Source organism: Sinohyriopsis cumingii, chromosome 11 (assembly GCF_028554795.1).
Source record: "Sinohyriopsis cumingii isolate HCF-2022 chromosome 11, ASM2855479v2, whole genome shotgun sequence".
Classification (NCBI taxonomy): Eukaryota; Metazoa; Mollusca; class Bivalvia; order Unionida; family Unionidae; genus Sinohyriopsis; species Sinohyriopsis cumingii.
Window position 1 is genome coordinate 28811423 of NC_142971.1, and position 24393 is coordinate 28835815.

The 24393-nt window shown below is 37.7% G+C and overlaps 1 protein-coding gene across 1 annotated transcript in view; it reads right to left on the bottom strand.

Annotated features, from left to right (window-relative positions):
• Positions 1-24393, bottom strand: part of LOC149787827 (cytoskeleton-associated protein 5-like) — a 279152-nt gene that overhangs the window by 104926 nt on the left and 149833 nt on the right. Inside the window, exons 32-33 of the mRNA XM_089974049.1 lie at positions 21241-21376; positions 19439-19632 (exon numbers count right to left, since the gene is read on the bottom strand). Of these exons, the coding sequence (XP_089830175.1) occupies positions 19439-19632; positions 21241-21376 (330 nt within the window). The remainder of the gene's footprint in view (positions 1-19438; positions 19633-21240; positions 21377-24393) is intronic.

Here is a 24393-nt window from a genome sequence, read left to right on the forward strand (position 1 = left end):
CTATTCATTACCAGCAAAAGTCACTTTAGCTGGTAATGAATATATCAACTTTTGTTAAGAATGCATACTGTCTCTTAATGCATTATTCTTAACATGCTTAAGAGTTTATGTAACATAAGAAAGTTTCAAGACTTTTAGCGAGACTGCTTACCAGATGAGACATGCTTAGATTATTTCTTTGCAACCACTGTGAATAAATTTTAAAATTGTAAGCTGTCGAAAAACAGACATGCCTACATATACAAATGATAAGGACCATTTTTTTTACAACTGATCCTCATCGAGTATATTCTTTTCATTACCTGGTTTTAATGTGGGTACCTCACTATGCTAAACAAATCTAAGCTGATGATGATACAAGGATACAATTCTTGTGTAAATATTATCTTCATCTGCAATCAGCCATTCCTATTTTAATCCCAATGCATGAGTCTCTGACTTCTAGAAATGCTCCCCAAAAACTTTGAGCTGTCCATCTTAACACAAACTATACTTAATATCAGTTCTAGCTGTGATGGAACTCTCAGTGCTCATGTCAAAATAAAAACTATTTGCAGTTTTGATCCATGTTTATTTTATAGTAGAATTTGTTCATGGAAGATGAATAACATTTGAGTAAGTGCATGTTCCTATTATTTTTTAAAATATATTTTTTTCCATTTTAGAAACTGTATATTATAAATTGGAATAATTTTTCAGGATTTTCAAGTTCTAATCCTTGATGAGGCTGCGGTTGCCTTGGCCAGGCTGTACAGAGGGGATGTTCTTGTCCTCAATGATAAAGTTGACTTGATGAGTGCCAACAGACATGCTGCCTACAAGCAGCATGGAAGGCTGAGGTGTCTGGACAGAGACGTGTAATTCACTCTTGCTGTTTCTGGCAGATACCCGACAAATATCTGGATGCTTTTGGAGAATACACTGGCTTTATCCCCTCCAGGCTTGCATGAACTTAAAACACTTTCTTGCATGTACGAATCTGTCTGTTGACTTCATTCATTGTTTTCTTGTAACTGCACATAATATTGCATCAAACAATAATGCTTCCATTCAAATTTTTTTTTTTTTATACCAGTCTATTTCTGCCTATAAACAATGTGGGCAAGAAGGCCACAAATAATCAATATAAAAAGTTTTCAGCAATTGCAGATACAGCATATTACATTGTTTTCAAACAGGATATTATATAAAGTGTAACCTGCCTTAGCAGAAACCTCCATATATCAGACACTGTTTCATATTTTACATAACTAAAATTGAGAGATCTTCTCCTTCACCAAAACTAGAGTTGCCCAGCAAATAATTCATTAAAAAAACCAATTTTTTCTAGTAAAATATGTTTGCTACTGAATCATAAGCCTTAGGAGAATTACTATTACCTCACAAATCCAACCCTCCCTGATACTAATTTTAGCTAAAGGGAGCTAAAAGTTGATCTCCTATTAGGTATAAGGATTGGTTGCAAAATGCATGAACCTCTCAGTTACTACTGGAGCTGATGGCACACTTTCTATGGATCTAACTGTGGGGAGGCTGCTTGTGTACTATGAATGGGTAAGTATTCTTGAAGAAACATATTTTACTTGGACATATTAATTTCTTCTTTAAATACATTACCCAATCAAAATACCTATGAGAACAGGAAAGAGGTGGAGGGAGGTACATTCCCTAATCCTGGAGATACTGTCTCCGGTCCCCTAAGGTGAGTGAGACAGCTTCTGGATGGACATCATTTGTCAGGACACAGCTTAGAATAGGGAGAAATCCTCTCCCACAAATCCAGCAGAAGAGGGGCCTGTTCAGCTGTGGATATCGGTCCCACCAGATCAAATTAAGCCCTTTGGGATGACAGATCTCAGAAAAAAGCTACAGAATGTTGACTCTGATCTCCATCACACAGCCTGAATGATGTTGGTTACTGAACAGTTCCAGTCAAATGCTAGGCTGGTGGCAATTGTTCTTACCGTGTGAGCCAAATTTCATTTGAGCTGGGGTTATTTCTCTATATGCTGAGTGAATAACCTCCTTATCAAGAATGAGATAGTCTGTGTTGATATATCTTCCTTTCCTTTTTTTTGAGAAGTAGAAAGAGGTGTGATCTCCCTCGATGCAAAGGTTGTTCTATTAAGGAACCACTTGAAAGCCAACTGGGTCTTGTATGTGGCTGATGTGATGTGATGTGATGTGATTTTGGATTTTTAACGTAACTTTAACAATTTTTCAGTCATACTGCTACAATGTCTGCAATGTGGCAGTTTATAGTGATGTCTAGCACTGGGGCATCATGCTGCAGACATGTAGCATGATGTCCCACCCAGTCTCATTATCGTGACACCAGGCCAATCAGTCCTAACACTAACCTCTTAATGCAGAACGACAAGCGAGGCAGCTGGAAGTACCATTTTTGTAAGTCTTTGGTATGACTCGGCTGGGGATCGAACCCTGTGAGCCAAAATTCATTTGAGCTGGGGTTATTTCTCTATATGCTGAGTGAATAACCTCCTTATCAAGAATGAGATAGTCTGTGTTGATATATCTTCCTCTCCTTTTTTTTGAGAAGTAGAAAGAGGTGTGATCTCCCTCGATGCAAAGGCTCTGTTCTATTAAGGAACCACTTGAAAGCCCAACTGGGTCTTGTTGGTGGTTAATGTGTCCAGACAAAAGAGAGGTTTCATGAAGAAAGTCTGGTTACCTGTGGAAGGAAGCCGGTTCTTGGCAATGAAAGAGGATGCCATCATGAATAAGAGTGACCCATCTTGTCAGAACTGCATTTAATTCAGGTCTGCTGATGGGACATGTATCTTGCTAATTCTGCCTGAAGTCACTTACGCTATGAGGAAGTGGGTCTTGTATGAAATGTGCACTAGAGATACCCTTGAAAATAGTTCAAATATATCATGTACAGCCAGTTAATGTCTAAGATAGGTTCCACATCAGGCATAAGGCTAACAATTATGGTCGAGTATACTCAAATTTGGAGAGTAGGTCAGATAAATCCTTGTTTTGTCTGATATCCTCTCTTCCATGATGACAAAAAGTGTCAGCGATCATGGAGGGGTAACCTGTCATCTTACTCAGTGTGAACATTAACTTTATGAAGAGCCAGAGGAAGTTAGCTACTTGCGGTATATATGCTTCAAGAGGTATATTGTGTTCATTTGTGCACCAGTGGGTGAAAACATGCCATTTGCATTCATATGCTTTCAGAGTGGAAGGCCTTTTTGCTAGAGCGACTCTCTAGACCAATGGTTGTGAAAAGTGTTTATTTCTGAGGGCCTGTTTAATATGATACAGAAATACAGAATAAGCAACTCTGGGTAGGAATGAAAAAACTGCCATCATGGTTGTTTGAGTAGATGAAGGAAAATCCTAAATTTCCCGAGGAGTATCCATGGCGAGATTGATGAGATTGCTGATCCACAACTTTCCCATTAGAGTGGTGCAATGAGGATAAGGCGATACTCTGATTCTCTTGCTTTCCGTATCACTTTGGAATCAGATGTGTTGGATGGTAGCCGTATGCATCCAGACTATTCCAATCTTTTCACAAAGCATCAACTGCCCAGACTTCTTTGTCTGGGGCTGGAGATTAAAAGTTTTGTATTCCACCTTTTTGCAAACAGGTCCATCAATGGCTGGTCCCACCGAGTACATATCTGAGTAAAAAAACTGGGAATGAAGAGACCATTTCATCTGTATTAGTTGATTGTTCTGGGTCAAAGACTCGGATACTGTGTTAGGCATCCCAGGACATCGCAAACTTGTACATGGATTTGTTGATGACAATACCACTTTAGAAAAAGTCCCACACCAGGATGCAAAGGTCTGGGGACTGATTCCTCCTTGTCATTTTAGATAAGTCACCACTGAAGAGCTCTTGGGTGGAATGACAACTCCCTTGCCATTTAAATATTCTTGACATCAGTGACAGGCTTTCAAAACAGCCATAATTTCTGGAATATTGCAAGGCATATGTCGTTCCTGCAGAAACTATGCACCACTGGCTTCCCAGAAGGATGGTAGTAGGTGGGCTCTCAAGCCTTCTGTACTTGCCTCAGTACAGATTGTAATCTCAGGCTGTTGTACTTGCAGAGGTATACCCACCGTAAGCCTCAATTGTGTGCAGATGGTAAGAGGTTGGTCCTGTGGGCAAACTTTTGACCTCCATTGGGACAGAACAAGCATTTGCAATGGGCACATAAAAAGTCAAGCTAGGACAACGAGGTTGGCTGCCATATTGAGCAAGCCTAGTAGCCGAAGAATTCCCATGATGATAGAATTTTCCTAATAAGCCAATATGGTTTGGATTTTTCAATGCCTGATCCTGAGGGAGACAAAGATATACTGCCTGTGTATTGAACTCCATACCCAGGTGAGCAAATTGTTAAGACGGTACTAGGTTGGATTTTTCCTTGCTGGTGACAATCCAGAGGCGTAGTTGGGCGGGGGGGGGGGCAGGGGGGTACATATGTCCCCGGGCGCCAAGGTACAGGGGCGCCAAAATGAGGTTTACAACATTACATTATAATAAGTAAACAAGGGTAATATTCAAAAATGTGATTAAACGGGGAGGGGGCTGGGGCGCCAATTTTATAGTTCGTCCCCGAGCGCAAAATATCATAGCTACGCCTCTGTAACAATCCCAGGCTGGCCAGCAGTGTAACAAGTATTACTATGTCGTGACTGTATTTAACTCAATTGATGTTTCTGCCAGATATCATCCAGGTATTTTGATGTTGCCACAGCAATTTCTGCAGTCCAGTCATGCACCATTACTCGATCCATCAGATGAGTGAAGACCCTGGGGCTGATGTTGAATCACAATGGGAGTACCCTGAATTGGTATACGATGTAAGCAAATCACAGGAATGTCTTCAAATCCTTGTGAATAGGGACATGAAGGTACGAGTCATTTAAGTCCACAAAGATGGCAAAGTCTTCCTCTCGGACAGCATTCAAAATACACCCTGGTGTTTCCACTGAGAACCAGGGGACATGAATGAATTGATTGAGGGCATTTAGGTCTCATTGGTGACTTCTTTGTGGACATTTTTAATCTGGCTGTTAAAAAGAAGGTTAGAGGATAAATGCTGTGCTCTAAGCTTGGCCTTATAGTGGTCCTTCAGGAAATTGCAGGCAGAGAGCACTGAGTAATGTTCTGCCAACTGTAAATTGTACCTGCAATTACAGCATTGGCCAAAGTGTGTTGAGTGACTCTGTTCAGTACTCAGACCATTCTTGAGACAAGCCTTGAGGTATTCAGAATTGGAGAAGTTAAGATATTCTCTGCCTGTTGGAAGATAGTCATAGAGACAGAGTCCAACATTAAAGCCACAGCAATGATACTGCGCACTAACTGCAGTGTGTCATCAAAGGCCATCCATCAATATGTGTGGCGTATATGGCTTTGACATCCCCAGAGTGGTGATATCACTGTCGACTGCTAGAGTTTCCAAAAGAAATACTAATGTATAGCCAGGGTAGAACCACCGATGAATCGATGATGAAGGCAGGTCAGAATATCTGCAACTCTCCCTGACTGTGGAAGTAACTGCAGTTGGACTCTTCTGTTTCGTCATAAGATCAACACATACTAGATTTCTGATCCAGGTTGTTGATGAAGTGGGAGAAGGAGGGCAGAATTTCGGGTTTTAAAATGTCCACAATGGAGGCTCAGATGGCTGAATTTTCCTGTGACATCAGAAAATCTAGAACTGATGACATCATTTGAGAACAAGCAAGATCTTCTTTGTTTCCTGGGCTCTTCTGTTTCGTCATAAGATCAACACATGCAATGCTAAAGTCCCCTGTAATGTTTGAAACTTAGCTGGTGAAGAGTGACTATATCTACCACTCACTAAACTCAGAACGCTTTGAATTAGAAACCTTGACTTCTAGACAGTGGCTGAGTGTAGAGAGATTGCAAAAGTCACATCTATGTTGAAAAGTGAGGAACTAATCATGGCATCATGTCGAATGAGTGCTGAGGTATGTGGGTTAGACTGGTCCCGTACATGTCTGCAAAAGTTGAGTGTGACATACTGGAAGCTGAGCTGTTAGTGACTGAGCCCATAATATTGTTGTTTTGAACTTTCATGATCCCTAGTATATGGCTGAGGCTGATTACAAGAGAAATAGGCCATCTGTGTGGCGAGGATATCGTCAGAATAATCAGGATGGGATAGGTTATGGGATGTCTGATCTCTGTAACCTATCTGTATGTCTGCTAAGTGTGAGGAAACTTGGCTGTTTGTTTATCTCTTTCCCTAGCTGTTCCACAACAGGAATCAAATCGAACCCCAACAAGGCAAGATAGATAGAAGATGCTGCACAGTGGTGGTGACTTGAGTGCCGGAGCTGTTTCAAAGCATGTCAATGTCCAGTGCTTCATGGCTGAAGGTTAAGGGTTGACTTATCTCCCTTGTTCACCAGAAATTCTCACACAGAGAAAAGGTCAGCATGCAGACTGGTGACATTTTTGTCCATAGCTGCATGTTCTGCACTTTGCCCATAGTTCCAATCTGTAAGACAAACAGAGCAAAACATATGCAACTGTAGCCCTGCACCTGTCTTTGGATCTCTATGTCGGTGCAGAGATAAATGTTAAAAAATTCATAACAGACAGCCTCATAAAGCAATGAAGCATACAGGTAAATTATAATGACAAAAACCACCTATAGGGAGATGTATAAACCTGTGGGCCTGCAGCTGTGTACTCTGAATGGGTGCAGAGCTAAAGCAAATGATGATTACCTGGAAAACAGTGATAGCAGATGATCTTAATCACAATACAGGATGACATGTACAGGTAGAATCATTCCAAGACTAAGGATAATGTGGTAGAAGAAACTCACTTGTACGTACCAGCAATGATGGAATGATACATATATAAGGAGTTTTTTAAGGGCCACAAGGCATGCTCACATATAAATATTGTAACCCGAACCTATCTTGTTAAGTTGCATAGGCTACCCATGCTAGTTACTAAGTGCTCCTTAAATATGATGGAATGCTTATGCAGATAAATACCATTCAAGCGTCGCCTTTAGAAACATGCATGAGCAACATGCAACTGACTAAACTGTTTATAAAAAGCTTGCCTGTATTTATCCGACCAGAGAGGAAGCAGGATAGAAATGTACAAAAGTGTCTTTATTACACATAAAACCCCTCATCTAAATGAGAATTGAGGCACCATTATAGATACTTGCAAAGTAGGTGCAACAATATTCATTATGATGCAATTACCAGTTGGGAAAAAGGTCCACAGACCGCCCTTTCTTTGCAAGTAATGTCACTGAAATTGGTACCCAGACAATATGAATGGCTTGGAATAGAAATTCACTGATATGTACCAATCTGTACTTGAATTAAACATATCGTAAGAGTTTTTAAAAGCGCTAGTGAGTCGCACGTACAAAATAATTATAGCCTGAACTGAATGTGAAGTTGCTTAGACTCCCCATGCAAGTACCTAAATGTGTGACAAAAACAAAGTGTTAGCAAACTGTAAAGACATAGCTTTGTCAGCACAGGAAGAGAAAAGATGGAAATATAGATGGAGTTTTCACTCCTTCAACTTGTAATGGTATATCATTCCACATAGATTATGGCTTTTGTGAGGTCTCTTGTGATGAGAGCGTGCTTCTTGGCATGAGTGAAAGTAGTAACTGAGAGGTTCAAGCAATTTGCCGCCAAACCTTATACTTAAGAGGAAATTATTCTGCCTGACCACCATCTAGGTTGACAGATAACTTTTAGCTCCTTTTAGCTAAAAGTAGCATCTGGGAGGGCTGGATCTGCGAGGTAGTAGTAGTTCTCCAAAAGTATTATGACTAGGTAACATATTTAAAGAAGAAATGCAAACATTCAACCAATGTCACAACATTTAACCAATGTCATATTTAGGCCTGTAGTTTTATAGACAGTTCATACACAATAAACTGTTTCCATCCTGCAGAAAAAGATGTCACTGTCTCTTTCCAATCATCATACATGAAAGCCAGCTTAATTCAAAATTATTTTTACTATTGCTAGTCATTTTCATGGGTCTAAAATACTTCTGGTAAAAGAATCTTAACTCAAACAAAAGTCAATGCAAATGGACTTTGAACTGTACAAGGATTGAAGAGAATGCAATTCTAACACTGCCGATGATCTGACAATCTTATGTTGTTATGGTTATTCAAATGAATGATAGAATAAAATTACCAGGTGTCTTTAATCTGCTCAACTGCTAGGTTACCCCAGCAAAAAAATCATGTGCAACAAAAGTATTTTTGTGGGTTGGGTAGAGTGTGTGTGTGTGTGTGTGTCAGTGTGTGTGATTTTGATTTTTAATAGTGATATCTAGCACTGGGGGCATCATACAATATAGGTTTTACTTACCCTGTTAATCTATCAAATTCATGAAATTCAAACTGTGTGTGTGATGTGGATTTTTAACGCAGCCTTACACCAGGCCAACCAGTCCTAACACTAAACTCTTAATGCAGAGTGCCAAGCGAGGCAGCTGTTAGTACCATTTCTGTAAGTCTTTGGTATGATTCAGCTGGGGATTGAACCCATGACCTCCTACATCTGAGGCAGACACTCTAACCACTAGGCCACCAGAGTGGTCATAATTGGGTAGAGCTGTTCATCATTTTTTCAAATTTTTTAGGGCTTTTTTATTTAGGTTTGCTTCAGTTTTTTAGGCATTTGTTAAAAGTGTTTCTAAGGTCAAAATGAATTTAAGGTTTTTCAAGGTTTTTGATGTCTGCTACAGACCCTGTCATCCTGAAGCAAATGGTTTTAATTTCAAAAGAACAATGAAAAGTGTTATTTTCTTACTAAATTGTTTTCATTCTAGCACATGAGTAATCCTTTGCAATTTTAATGTCTGGAAAACTTGAGTGAAATAAATTGTCAGCAACACTAAAAACTGAAAGGAGGGTTCATTTTTAAATGAAATTTAATCAACCGAATTTTGATTGGATTACATGAAGGTTCTCTCTGGTATTTATATACATTGTAAGTTCAGACTCAGTTGTTGATGAAGCAGAAAGATGATGTTTATTAGCTTTTCCATGTTTTTGTATATCATCCATGGATGCCTCCATGCCAAATAGCAAAGTTACATTAAACAATTTGCAAAATGTAAGGTTTTCTCCTTTACTTGATGGTTTCACAAATCTAAACAAGAAGGCACAGTTGTCCTTCCAGTTCTGTTTTCTTGTCTTTCCTAGAGAAAATTCTGAATATTCTGCTTTCCTTTACAACATGATGAGAAGTTGATTATTATGAAGATGAGATACAGTGATAGCGGCAACTGTTGGAGCAATCCAATATGATGGATAAAGACAGACATAGTAGCCTCGATTTTAAATGAACCAATCATATTTTAGAACTCTATTCCAATATATATGTGATACATATCTATCAGAATAGAACTGAGTGCCTGCTCTAAACAGAAAATTGCAAGTAAATTTTTTCTTATTTTTTTTAAATTAAAAACATTTATAGCAAAAAAAACGTACACACATATTCAGGTCCAAAATACAGGACACATACTGGAAAAATGGGACACTTGGAGCTATATAGTGGTACAAATGCATTAGTATACACATTAAAATACATACATCATATTATGAATGAAAAAATATAGACAAGATATTTAAGTTCATTTACCCAATTTCCTTCAGCTTCATAGGTTTCTTTTAGCATATTAACTGTTATCTTTCCAGCATTAAGAGGTATATTTCTGTAACTCTTCTGGATGCAGAAATGGGGAAGGGAATGGATTGCTTCACATGAGAAAATAGCAAAATTTAAAAAAAAACTACAACTTAATTATTATTTATAAACCAATGCCATATACTGTCATTAAGTCTGCTAAACAAACAAGAGGCCCAAGAAGACATGGGACTGCTCAACTGGCAGATATCTTTCTAACAGCCAAAAATGCAGGATTAGTCAGACAATAAATCTGAAGGTTGCTTTTCTTTTAGAAATTTCTTCCAGTGCTGGCCGGTGGGCTTGTGCAGGTTTGCCTGTACCAGGTCAAGCAAGTATTATCAAAGAAACATTTTACTACAAACATTGGTTTTCTTCTTCAGTTATAGTACCCAATCATAATACATCTGGATAATAGGTAATAAGAGAATGGGGTTAAGAGTTGGCTCTGTCTCCCGTTTCCTAATGTATGTGAAGCAGCTTTTAGTTGTGAGATACATGGTAGGGTTACCCAATGGTATATGCCTTGATGCAGTTTGGACAAAATTTTCACTCAAGTGGGAACTAGGGTTGAAACAACTAATCAATATATCAGTAGTTTTTCACATCTATATCCATACTGATACAACGGGTGAAAATATGATACAGAAAGATACTTACCCATTTACAAGTTACTTTAATCTTCAACAGTCATGAATAATTATTAGTTGTTTGCCTTTTGATTCTTTAAATTGTGCAACAATCTGAGACAGCTGTCAGTCATATGCACTTATTACTGTCAGTTTGAAAAACAAAAAAAACAAAACAAAACTAGTGACAATCTTCACTCACCTTCAACAAGTTAATATAAAGTGACTAACTAGAGTGGTTTGAAATCTGCCCCCACCCTGCCAGTTCCAAGCCAATTATTTTATACTGTTAGCATGTTGAACCACTGATAACATACATCAATATAAAAGAGACATTCAAGACTTAATCCTTATGTATAATTTAAATATTCTGCTGATGATTTAATTACCACTTTTATGTGATGCTTCTCTGTTGTGTCTGTTTGCTTCATTTGAATTAAGACTACACTTCTGGTATGTCACAGTGAAATATGATTCATTCAATCTTGATTGTTGGTTATTGGCTTTTCAAGTACAAAGTAAAAAAAAAAAAAAACAACAAACAAAACTACAGCTTATTCAATGCTTGATATGCTGGAAGCATTTTATCAAAACTCAGTCTTAACAGAATGCAACAGACAGCTTTACTCAAAAGTGACTATTAACACATTAACCCCTGGTGACGAGTTTATGAGGCACTGCCTAGATCTGTAGCGTCAAGGTCATGTATGATACAATAAAGTGGGTGGTATTAGAGAAAAGTAGACAGATGTAGCTCTACAATGATAACAAATAATCTGGAATATCTAGCTGCACTATAAAGTACAGAGGAAAAAACCTCATTTTTTGTACCCAATTTTTTCTACCCAAAATTTGCCTGTGGTCAGAATTGATTTTGTGTCTGGATTTTAGACTTTTTGGTCTCAAATTTAAGGCAGACCGGTATGAACTGCAAACAGAAAGATAAATCTGTGCAAAAAGTAGGCTAAGATGGGTATTTGGAATAAAGAGTGGTCTCTATATGAAAATAATGGGTCTGTTAAGCAAAAAAATCCACACAAAAAACTCCAACTTTTACACTTCTGCTCATCCGCGAGCCAAATAATAATAATAATAATAATAATAATAATAATAATAATAATGAGGACTTTGTATAGCGCCTAATCTTTAGAAGCTCTAAGCGCTTCACAACATTACACAACACCTATAAGATAAAAAACATATAATATTATTACAAAAACAAACACCATGAAATTAGAAAAACATTAAAAAAATAAAAAACATGCTGAACATATTTCAGGTAGGAAACATTATTAGGTCTTTAAGTTTGTTCTTGCAGTCGAAATAAGTGAGTTTTGAGAGCCCTCTTGAATGGGATCACTGTGTCTTTGTGTCAGTGGGCAATTCAGTGGGCAATTCATTCCATGTTGCTGGGCCCTGGTATGCAAAAGAACGCTGTCAATATGACTTTGTTTTCATAGTGGGAATAATGAGTACACGATTGTCAGAAGAGGAGTGTAAGTATCTTGCTGGTGTGTCCATGATTTCACATCAGAAATGCACCTCTCCACACCTTGGATGGTAGCAACAACTTCAGTTGGGTGGCTAAATTTGTATATTTGGGTGTCATCAGCGTACAACTGGTGAGACACTGGATGATGATCTACGACACTTGAGAGCAACTGAGTGTACAGAATGAAGAAAACAGGTCCAAGAACAGACCCCTGTGGAACACCACAACATAGATCAACTGGGCTGGAGTGTATTCCATTTGCAGACACAATTTGTGTCCTGTTGACCAAGTAGGACTTGAACCACAGTACAGCTTATCATCAATGCCAAATACATGCTGGAGACAGTGAAGTTATATATCATGGTCTATTGTGTCAAATGCTGCTGACAAATCAAGGAGGGTGAGGACTGTAATCTTTCCGCTATCCAACGCAGAGAGAACGTCATTAACTACTTTTAGAAGAGTAATTTCAGTACTGTGGCAAGGGTGATATGCAGATTGTACATTGCTAAAAAGACTGTTTGAAATAGCCAATGAAAAACAATGTTTCTAACACAACTAGGCAGTATGTTAGGGCTGTACCAGTAAAACATACCCCCGGGGGGAAGGCACTTTCAAATTCAACCAACCCACAACAGAAGCAATTTAAAAAAATTATGATCAACCATCAGATGTGTTTTAATCAAGAAGTAATCTACTGAATTCATATTCACCATATAATCTACTGCATATTTTTTTTTATATTCATTCATTATAATCAGTCTTTTGTCCGTTTGTTTGTCTGTCAGCCAAGTATGTCTCTGATACTGTGAAATCACAGATTTTCATGGTGGCTTATTATTTGTAGACGTCATTGATCAGTCCCTTAATACCGACTAATTTAACATCCATGACTACAGATTTTATAATAGATATTTCTATTCTAATACAGAAATCATGAATTTGTATCCTTACTAAACTCTGTGTTTCCTAAAGTGATCAATATGTCTTGCTATTTTTCTTTGTTCTCATGCATGCTGCTTTTGATTAGAATAATAGTTAAATCTTGTATTGCTTTAAATGTGTGGTCAGATTCTATGATTCATTGTTATTATTTTTTCCAATAAATGTTTTGGTAAACTTTTATGATTTGTCAGAGAAAAAAAACAATGATGCCTGTGGAAGTGATGTTGCCTCATTTGGCTACTTTTACACTATATCATTTCTTGTACGAACATCTTTTTCAGTTACCGATGTCTTATTTTTACGCCCTGTTGCAAGACTAATATAAAGTTATAACAAAATATAGCAAGTCAAACATTTTTATATCATACATTTAAAAAAATGGATGAAAGTCAAGGAATCATTTTCCCCAGAGCACTCATAAAATTAATGTCATTGCATCAAAGGTACTAGTCAATCATTTCTGCCACAGCTGTAAGAGTTTATAACTTTTGACTCAAGTAATTTTTGTAGACCATAGAATATCGTCAATTATGCCTTTCTGACAGTTACCAAAAAGTCATCATCAGTTAGTACAAATGAGCATTTCATGGTAAGCATACAAGATGGAAAAGTCTTGAGCAATCCTGCATCACACACTGCCGAAAAGTTTACATTTTAGCTAATTTAAATTTTCTCTTAACAATATTCATAGTTCCAACTAGAACTGTTATAACTTATTCAAGCTTTATTCACCAATATCTGATGATATGCATCTGTAATAAAAATTTGTAACAAAGTATGAGAATGCATCAATGTTTTTCAATGATGCATTTGAATTGAGCAACAACCACAATCAACAAACCAAGAAATAAAATTATTCACATCTCCCACGCAGAAGTAGGGTATAATCATAATCTGCCAAAAGATTTTTAATTTTTTAAATTCGCCAAATATTTTTTCCAACCATACTGATTCAGTGGACATATCACCAGAATGGACAGAAACAGACCAGAAGGTTCAAATCAATTTGATACAGCTTTTAAGTAGCTAAATTCATATTGGTTTAGTTACCTGTATACCCTTTATTGTCTTCCTTTTGATGAAATTTCTTACTGAAGCTAAGAAAATAATGTTGCACACATAAAAAAGACGCACACTTCTACTCATTATTGTTTTTATGATACTTCTCCATTCCAGCCTGTTCTTATGATCTTCTCCCCCACATACTGTTTGTCTTGTTTATGATATGTATCTAAATTTCTCACTTACTTTTCCTACTACTATACAAATGTTCTGTGAATATGCATATCAAGTGTGAAACACAATGGGGAGACTAAACCCAAGATTAAAAACCTCTACATTTCTGGATATATTCTGCTTGGATTCCATATTTCTGCACAAAACTCAAGAGTTCAGGACTCTGCACTAATTCAGTTCCCACTGTAAATTTGTGCAAACACAACGATATTAAAATTTAGTAACTTAAAATTTTGAGTGCTCATGATCAAATTTATATCAGTATAGACAAATCTATGACGACGTCTTTTGTGAAGAAGAAAAAACCATAACAGCCGCACCATTTTCTGGATCTATACAAATTTGAAATGTGTGCTTTCAATACTGCACCAAAGAGTCAGCTGCTGATTTCAGTAATGAGTTGTCCAAACTCGGGTCTGTAAAGGGATGGAAATTATGTTAATAGAACAATGTCCCTCACTTTTTTCAGTTACAAGTAGGACAAGCTCTCAAAAGATTGTTTTACTCAAATCTTACTTTCATTATCAACCAATCAGGGACAGTCAAACACATATACACTCTATTTTATCTTCACTGATTTAAAATATGGTTCTCGTTCTTTCACATCTGTAGTAATGAGAGTCCTTGAACAACTCAGTGGTTGTAAGCCTTTTTCGACCATGCTGAATGGAAACACTGTAAGATAATGTTCTTCAAGTAACAGAAATACCATGGGATAACCAGAGACCAATAAAATTGAATAGTCAAGTTATCTCCTCTGCAGGGATGCTGCCAGGATTTCAGGATGTATTCTAAGTTTTGTGTGTGTGTGATCTCCAAGGAGGAAGTGGTGGTGGTGGGAATAGCCATTGTTAAATATCTCCCTAACACTTAAATATCTGTTATTCTTTCTTACTGTCATCTCGAGTTGTATAGCGATTATTACTGTGATGTCATTGGGCATGGTCACATGGTTGTGGTGGGATCTTGGTTGGGATGGCATAAAGACTATAGGCTTACTCCATATTTGACAGTTAATTATGATGTTGTCAAAAGAATTAAAAAATTTCTAGCATTTCAGTTGGACTCGGATACTTGATTCATAGTCAATGAACAGGTTCTAATATTGATGTGTTTATTCTGGAGCTATGTTCCTCCATCACATTCAAGATTTGGATATAACAAAGGTGAAATTGGTACAGTTGTGTCCTAAACTACTACCGTGGCTACTTCAAATGTTATTTAATGTGAGACTTTAATGCAAGAACTCACAGCTTCAGTGATTTTGGGGTTAAAAAAATTAATTTCTTCTCAAACAACTCAATTTGGTGCAGATTACATTGTTTTTTAATGATACGGTGAGAATTCTTGATGTGTAAAAATTGCATAAGAAATGAACATCAGATCAGAAAATTACTACCACTGGGAAAATACTGATAGGAATATACAGAAATAATGATATAATTATTTAAGTAGAATAAGTGGTGACAATATGAGCGCTAGTTCTACAACTTTGTGCAAAATAAATCTTGTACAACTATTCTCTTGTTTCTAACAGCACTGTAATATGGCAATAATTTCTGTCCACTTTTTACTTTAGTCCCTTGCTAATTAATAGTTTTAGATTTTACAACACTAAGCACATTTTACCTTTTGACAATAACATTTCATTATAAATATTTAGATTGCAAAAAATAGAAGTTACAATTTTATTAAAAGCACTGGTACCAGTAAGACTAAAGGAGATGGTAAAAAAAAAAGAATCAGGATGAACAGATTAGTAGTGTAGTTAAGAATCCATATATCAGAATGACATCAAGTATTTTTTCAACAATTTCATCATCAGTTAATGATACTGCTTAAAAATGTATTGTACTAGATAATATACCTTTTTAGTTATCCATTTTTCAATACAAATACCAAATGATGGCTTGGAACTAAGTGCCAAAAGTTCTGCAGAAATTACCACCATAATCTGTATATATGGAAGAATCGAACATAAACAGGTCAAATTTTATCCATCTTGCTTTGAGTTTACACAGATCAGTCAGTCTCTTATGTTTAATGTCATTTAATTTTTACACATAGAGAGCATGTACATCATTTGATCATACATCTGCATATGATACAAAAGTTTGTCTTTTTATTTTTTTGTTGCTCAGTGGTTCTGCCAACTTGAGATCTACACACACTTAATTATGTTGTATGGGGATTCTCTGATGTTCCTTATGAGCATTAATCTGTTAATTGTTTCTGAATTTAATATGATCCTCCTCCTCGGTGTACAAATATTATTCTGTGCTGTGAACTCCTTTTATTGCCTGCTGTCTGAAACGCATATGCATAACTAGCTTGAACACGTTACTGTTCTTTATGGTTGTGCAATTTTCAACATCTCACATGTATGGCCCCATGGGCATTCTCTCAGAAAAAAATGTTTTGAACCAGAGGTCTCTTTAGGATTTTAAAACTAAGAGTCCATGGCTCCCATTTTGTTAAAAATATTAGCCCCATCAGGAAAAGTTGCAGTCCCCTCTCAGAAAACTATGCCAATTATAGTAACTATTGGTTGCCATAGAGTTTAATTTCTTCATTCTTTATAACACTGACATAGCTCTTGCTTGTCCATCAGTCTGAATTATTTCGATCCAAGAAAGGTCTTATTCAAAGCACTAAGCTAGGCATCACACACTTTCATACACTTGGCTAATGTCCCTTTCAAACTATCAGTTCTAGCAACTTTAGCCCTCTCCTGAATCTCACAATCTTTGTCAGTTTGCCGTTGAACCCCAAAGTACTCATTCAAGTCTATGTCTCAACACGTCATGATTCCGATGTCACATGCACTGCTTATTCCATTACACTCGGAAATGATCACAAGAAGTTGTTTATTTGATGTACTGTTATTTGACCACATGTACATCTCTGGGTATTTCTGCCTCTCAATTGAAGCACTGTAAATATCAGTAGATTTTCCCACCCAGCTGCCAGTCAAAGCCTTTGATCTCGCCGCTTAGCTATTGCAGCATGTTCTTTTGATGTACTCTTATAATGGTGACGATGGTGGGGGGCTTTCAACCACTAAATTCTGTCATTGTAAATATCATCACAGCTAACTGATCAACACATTTTTCCACTATGCAGGTGACTGAAGCAGGACTGGCAAGTATTAGAATTTTACCGCCCGCTTAAAATAAAAAAAATTGGCGTCCAAATACGCATGATTATAAGCATTTCCGAGACCTCTGTCAGTTTTCACTAACATGAACCCTGCCAAAGATTCACTTCCTTGAATCACTGTTTTGCTGCCAATCTTATGCCAGATTTTTCTCTTCCATAATGCTGTATTAGGGTTTTAAGTCCAACATTCCCATAGTCTGCTTGTTTAGACATGGGTATATTTAATAAATATAACCGGCATATTGTCCATCCAACGCGTACATCGGACTCGCGCTCAACATCAATTTTGGGCTCAAAATCACACACTTGTATTTCCAGTGACATTTTTCCAATGTCCAACAGACCGATATACATGAAATTCATTGTCATCATAGCTATCACCAGCCAGTATTTGCCGACTGAAAAATGTCATATGAAAACAAACCGTGTTGTGATTCAACCATTTTGGTGTCCTGTGTGGCCCTTATTGGAGACACGCATGTGTAAAACTTCCACGATGAAAGTAAGGCTAAAACTCCATAAAATGCTTGTTCCAGGGCCAATGAACAAATCAAATTTTGTTTAACAAGCCATTCATGTCGAACCGAAGTATCCAGATATCTGGATGTCGCATCAAGCGTTGTGAGACAGCTGCAGCAGCGTGAATTACGTCGCGAAATGCACTTTTGAAGTTAAAGTTAAAAGTTTAATAAAAATTGCATACCGCGTAAAGCACATTTTTTTAATATCCACAGCGTTGACGTAATTTGCCGAACGCGTATCACTGCTTTAAAAGTACGCGAATTCGTACAAAGTACGTGCACTCGCGTGTACTGGCATCATTTTTTGACCCAATGTTTTATTCACATTAGACTGCTAGGAGGGGGGGTAGATGCAATTTTAAATATACATTCGTTTTTTTTCTTTCTTTCTGACAAACCCACCAGCGATTTCTCATTTTGTTAGCACAGCCCACAACAGAAGTGATTTTCCTAACCAACCTTCCACTGTCAGAATCAAAATAGTTCGAAACACAACCTCCTACAGAAGTTTTTTTGAAGTGCCGTCTCCGGGGGGGATATATGTTTTACTGGAACAGCCCTTATTGGAAGATCACCTGGAAGTTGATGTTTTAGGATGTATTCAGAAATAGCTTTCAAAATGTGTTTCCTACTCGAATTTCAGACGAAAATGATAAAAACCTCCAGGGGTTAATGTGTTTAATGATCTGTCAAGTACTTATACTGCACACTAAAAACGAGTTTGGAATGTCTTATACATAATCAACAACTTAATGGAATCTCTTCTTTTACACTCACATATGTTATCAGCAACAGAATGGAATATCTTCTTTTACACTGATATATGTTATCAGCAACAGAATGGAATTTCTTCTTTTTACACTGATGTATGTTATCAGCAACAGAATGGAATTTCTTCTTTTTACATTGATATATGTTATCGGAAAACATAATGGAATGTCTCCTTTTACAAAGATATATGTAATCAGCAACTGAACAAACATTAACACAGAATCAGTGAGGAAGCAGATTCCAATCATCATGAGTAGTCACCTTGTTTTAATTTGTAGAATGGAATTAAGTGTTGTCGATAATTTCCTTTTTTACTGACAGAAACAAATGCAAGTGACCATGGCGGTTATTTTGCATCTGCAGCAAGTACAATTTGATGCATCTGGTTGTAAGTCATCTTTGATTCCTCACTCAGATTTGTTCAAGATCAGATTTTCCTCACACGAGGAAACTGCACTATTTCTTCTGTTTTGCAGATAACACTTTAATTCCCTCCAAAATTATATAATGACATTAAATAAAGCATTTTTAAAGCGCAAAACAAAGGGTGTGGTAACAAAGATGAGTCCTACATCTGATCAGCAGTCTGAAATGGCTTACAACATATATAAAACAGCACGACCCTACCACTGACAGACCTTCTAAAGATTAAAAGACCCTCAAGTTCGTGTGATGATATGAACTTGATATTGATAATGTATTGTATCGCAGTCTTTGTTTCATGAACCACAGCACAGGTGTATCATTTCACACCTAATGAGAACCCTGAATAAAATGATCTTTGACAGGCAGGATAAACATACAGGCTAATGCATAGGTTTCTAAGGTCAGTAGTTTCCTCATAATTCTCCAGTTTCCCCAGCCTTGATGATCACCTAAGAAACTACCACAGCCATTTAGAGTCCTTGAAAGTAATAGTCCTATCAAATAATAAAGTTGAAACTTCTACCATGTCTGAAATTCTAACTTACATTTCCAATATGTTTGAAAATGCCCTCTCCCAGAATTGTGAAGGCTGAAACCATACTGTTTAGAGATGCATTCCTGACGCCATTATCCCGGTCTCCAATCTGACTGGCAATCAGTTTGAGGGCCTGTGAAGGATTCGGCTGGCATATTGAGATTCCATACTGCTCTATCATGAATCCCAGTTCCTCCAGACATTCTGAAATGTAGATTGCAATAAGTACTCAATTTAACCTGCTGTCTCACCTGCATCCATGCACTGATCTATCCCCATCCTCTTACCTAACTTCTGAAAGATCTGCAGCTGCCAGAAATTAATTACACTAATATTTCACCATTCTAAGACAGGCAAGACATTGATTTATTGAAAGATCTCTATCACTGGGTGTTGGATATGCGCATGGGTTTGTGTACGAAAAGTGAGATAGAAAAAGGATAAGATAAACAGTCTGTCACAGATATATCAACCCACCAGCATGCTAAGGGTCTATTCTACGATTCATTATAAGTTTCAAAACAAGAGTCTCTCAAAGGGACTGATGCTCTAATGGACAACATTAACTTTTCAAAATTCAAGATAAAACAATTTTTTCCTTGCTGAGTGTTGAAACTATCTCTGATCTCTTCTACAATAACAAGATTTTCAAATTAGCTGATGTAATGGACATACTGGATAAAAGATTACCAACATTTTCATTCAAAACAGAATTTACATAATTAGAGGTCTTTTGGTGAAAACCTTATGTCAATATGACCATTCACTCATGGGGAGAAATGAAAGCAACATTTTCAAGAGAGATGTCACATTGGATGCATGATTGGCACCATTTTTATCATAGAACCAATCAGATATCATAAAAAGTCTATTGGCAAAAAACCCATGTTGATATAGCCAACCATTTGGTTGAAGTAGAGATAATATATTCAAGATGACCACCATGGTGGCCATCATTGAGGGTCAATATACATCAATTCCATTCAGTACCAAACAGGCACCATAAGAGCTCAACATGGCAGTATTATGTTTTGCATTACAGAAATTAAAGACTTGTGATAAAAAAAAGAGAACTAAGTTTCTGTAATTCAAAATAAGAGTTTGCTTGTCATTTCATTATTTATACCCCTCTTTAAATCATATTTCTCTATGTATCCAAAACCTGGCTATGAAACAATGGCTTAGGTCATAATCCAGATATTACAACTGAAAGTCGCGACAATAACAGTCACATGATCTTACAAGTAGCTATACCAGCTGCACTGGCGTAACTGGTGACAAAGAGGTATATAAACCTCTCACTGACATAACAAAGTGATCAGCTGTATTATTCACTCTGATGAGTTACAGTAGTAATGAAACTGGTCAAGGACAAGGGGTGACTAGGACACCCCAGCAGATGGGAGGGTTCGCTTCCACATCCAAGAGAGTTATTATCTTCTACAACATGATATCCAATAAGTGTAAATCTAATACGAAACCCTCAATCTGGAACAGTCCTGGAGAAAATAATTTAAGGATTTTTCATATTTTCAATAATGGCATTGATTTAATGCATGATCATTATCGAGTAGTTTTTCTAAACTCTTTTTAAATATATTTTGTATTTTAGTGCTGAACTTTCATTGATTGCAATCAAAGAAAATGTATATGGCAAAGTATGTTCAGGTATAAAATGTGTGCTTCAGTATTGATAAGGAAACATTTTATTAATGAGCAAGATTTACTCACAAAATTGTAACTTATGTAACTGATATCTTGCAAAAAATTGGATTAAATAAGAAAGATAATTCAACATCTTTAAATGCTTACCTTGTCGCTGCTTAGCATTCTTGCACTTCAATCCATCACTAATGAACACAAACATTTTGCTAGCGGGATACACATTATAGATCAGCTTGAAGATGCTTCGCACTTCTCTCCTAACATTGTCTTTATTTTCACCAACCTGCATAATGTAGGAAAGAATATTTTTAAGTAAATTATGTTTCTCTGAGAATACTGTCCCAATCACATTACGTTAGGAATATTAGCTTGCTACCTCATGAATATAGCCCTACTCTACGACAAAAAATGTTTTTTTTTTTCTGTCTATTACAATGGCGTGTGTTTCTGTTTTAGATTTTTAATGTAGCTTTAACGATGTTTCAGTCATATTGCTATGATGTCTGCAGTGTGGCAGTATATAGTGATGTCTAGTACTGAGGCATCATGCCATAGACATGCAGCATCATGTCCCACCCAGTCACAATATCCTGATAACAGGCCAACCTGTCCTAACACTAACCTCTTAATGCCAAGTGCCAAGCAATACAACTGCTAGTACCATTATTGCAAGCCTTTGGTAGGACTTGGCTCATGTTTGAACCCATGACCTCCCGCATCTGAGGCAGGCACTAACCACTAGGCCACCAAAGAGGATAACAGTTCAATATACAAAGGGTGATAACTCTTGCCCATTACCTCTTCTTGGTACCAGCAGCCATTGCTAGCTTTTACTTGAGCGAGACACTAATGAGAATTCTCACATGGCAGGGTGGTTGGGAGGGTTTTTAAGTAATGTGATTGGGTAAGTATTCTCAGAGAAACAAAATTTACTTTAAAAATTGCTTTCTCCTTCAAATACATTCCCCAATCACATTACATTAGGAGAATAAATAGGAGGGGATGCTGAGCATCTGACCTCTACCTTGGGTATTCTTCAGACGGAAGAAAAGCTGGATTTCCCATGTGAACAATAAACTGTTCTTCTAATTATATAAGCAACCCAGCTTGGGGTCACTTGATCTGTGACCCTAACATATAGTTAAGATGAATATTGAAACCTTCTTACCAAATAAATTTCACTGGTGAATCCAGCAAAGCTAACAGGCTGTGTTGATCAATATAGTTGGATCTGGTGGCCATCTGTGCTGCCAACACTGGACCTACCAGATGCAAGGTTTGCCTCTTCGCTGCTAAATCTCTGAGATGAAGGCTGAAGAAGGTCGACTCTGCATGCCAGTCAACACCTTCTTTTACATCTTGGATCAAAACATTATATTCAAATGTGAGGCATATATAGATGGCTGGAAGCTTCTGAACAGTAATCTTCATCATGTGCCTCTGATCTGGTCAGACGCCAGAGTACAGCAAGCATACAAACCAATTCAGCCATGAAGTAGGAGTGTGATGGGTGATATCCAGTATTCTGGCTAACACCTTTGTACATACTTGTCTCTGTGCTTTCCAAGAAGTGCTTCAGAGTGCAAAAAGGATTTTGCATGACAGCTGTCTCGACCTGTCAATGGAAGAGAGCGAGCAAGTGATGACTCTTTGGTTACCGACAGACAGGAACCTATTTTGGGCTACAAAGCCTGGTTGTGTCAAGAGAACCACCGAACCCTCTTATCTGAACTAAAGAGAGCTTGGATCGACATAAAAGGCATGCAACGCGCTTATCCTGCATGCAGAAGCTAAAGCTGTCAGGAAACATTACTTGTATAATAGTGCCTTTAGTGAAGTGTGAGCTAGAGGTACAAATGAATTCTAATCGAGCCATGTTAAAACTCAGGATTGGTTCCATTTGGAAACAGAGGGATTTTGGTCGTTTGAGACCAAAAAGGCTAAAATATCAGATAGGTCTATATCATGCTCAAAATTATATCTTTCATGGTGCTGGAATATGTTCAATATCATGGGGCAGTAACCTTTCAAAGAGATTAGGGCCAACTGTTTCTCCTCAAAGAGTCAGAGACAAAAGTCAGCCAGTTGAGGGATTAAGGCATGCAGAGTGACAATGTTGTTGGTACGGCACTGGTCCCTGAAAACATGCCGCTTTCCCCTGTAAGCTTTCAAAATGAACAGCCTTCTTGCTCTTGAGCTTTTCTCCACAGTTGATGGTTTTAACTGTTTGTCTCGTAAGGCTGTCCTTATAATAGTCAAGTATGAACAAGAAGAGGATGGCCCAGGCATGGAAGGACCACCCATAACTGGTTGCTGGAGAAGATTTGGGTTGGCCAAAATCTTCCTAGGCATATTTATCACTAGAATGAGTGGATTGCTGACCCAGGACTTGTCCCATCTGGGAGGGGCTATCAGAATCATTCTGCAATTCTGAACCCACAATTTCTAGATTATTTTCTATATCAGCATTGTGAATGCCCACCACCCCCCCAAAATAAATGACAGTGCATCCATGGCCAAAGCCTCTGGGTCTGAAACTGGAGAGATGAAGGAGGGTAGCTTGTGATTCCACCCCGTCAAAAGAGGTCGATCATCATATGCTTTCAAAGTGCACAAATCCGAGTGAAGACCGATTGATGGAGACCATTCCATGTGAAGGACTTGACCTCTCCTGGATGGAGTATCAAACAAAGCAATGAGTCTGCCAGAATGTGATTTGTACACTGATATAGAGATTGTTGCACCAATGTAGAAAATGCCAAATCAGAACATACAGGTCAGGTGATTTGCTGCCTCCCCGTTTGAGATAGGTCACCATCATAGAGTTCTTAAACCTGGCGAGGACTGTTTTTGCTTCGAATTAATCTTTTCAGAAGTGAAAGGTATTGATGACAGCCTTCACGTTGATGTGTAGAGGCCATTCTCCTGGCTCCCGCATGTTGCTGACAGTAATGAAGGTCAGCAGCAGCTGGTGACCCCAACCGTGCCCACTGGCATTGGTACCTACCGTTATTTCTGATTGAGGCTTCTCCAGCAGGATTCCCAAGGTCAGCCAACTGTGTTGCACCAGACACAGGAATGATGAAATCTTGGGTGTGATCATGACCCTTTGACTTGAAAGAGGCTCACAATGTCCACATAAAAAAGATGGCTAAGCAAGATCAGGTCCGCTGCTGTACTGAATAAACAGAAGAGCTGCAAGAACTCTCTTGCTGACATCCAAGTCCTGTCAGAAACAGACTTGACAAGCTTGATGATTCTGCTTAAATAAACAAAGGAAGTTGCATCCAATTATGGTTG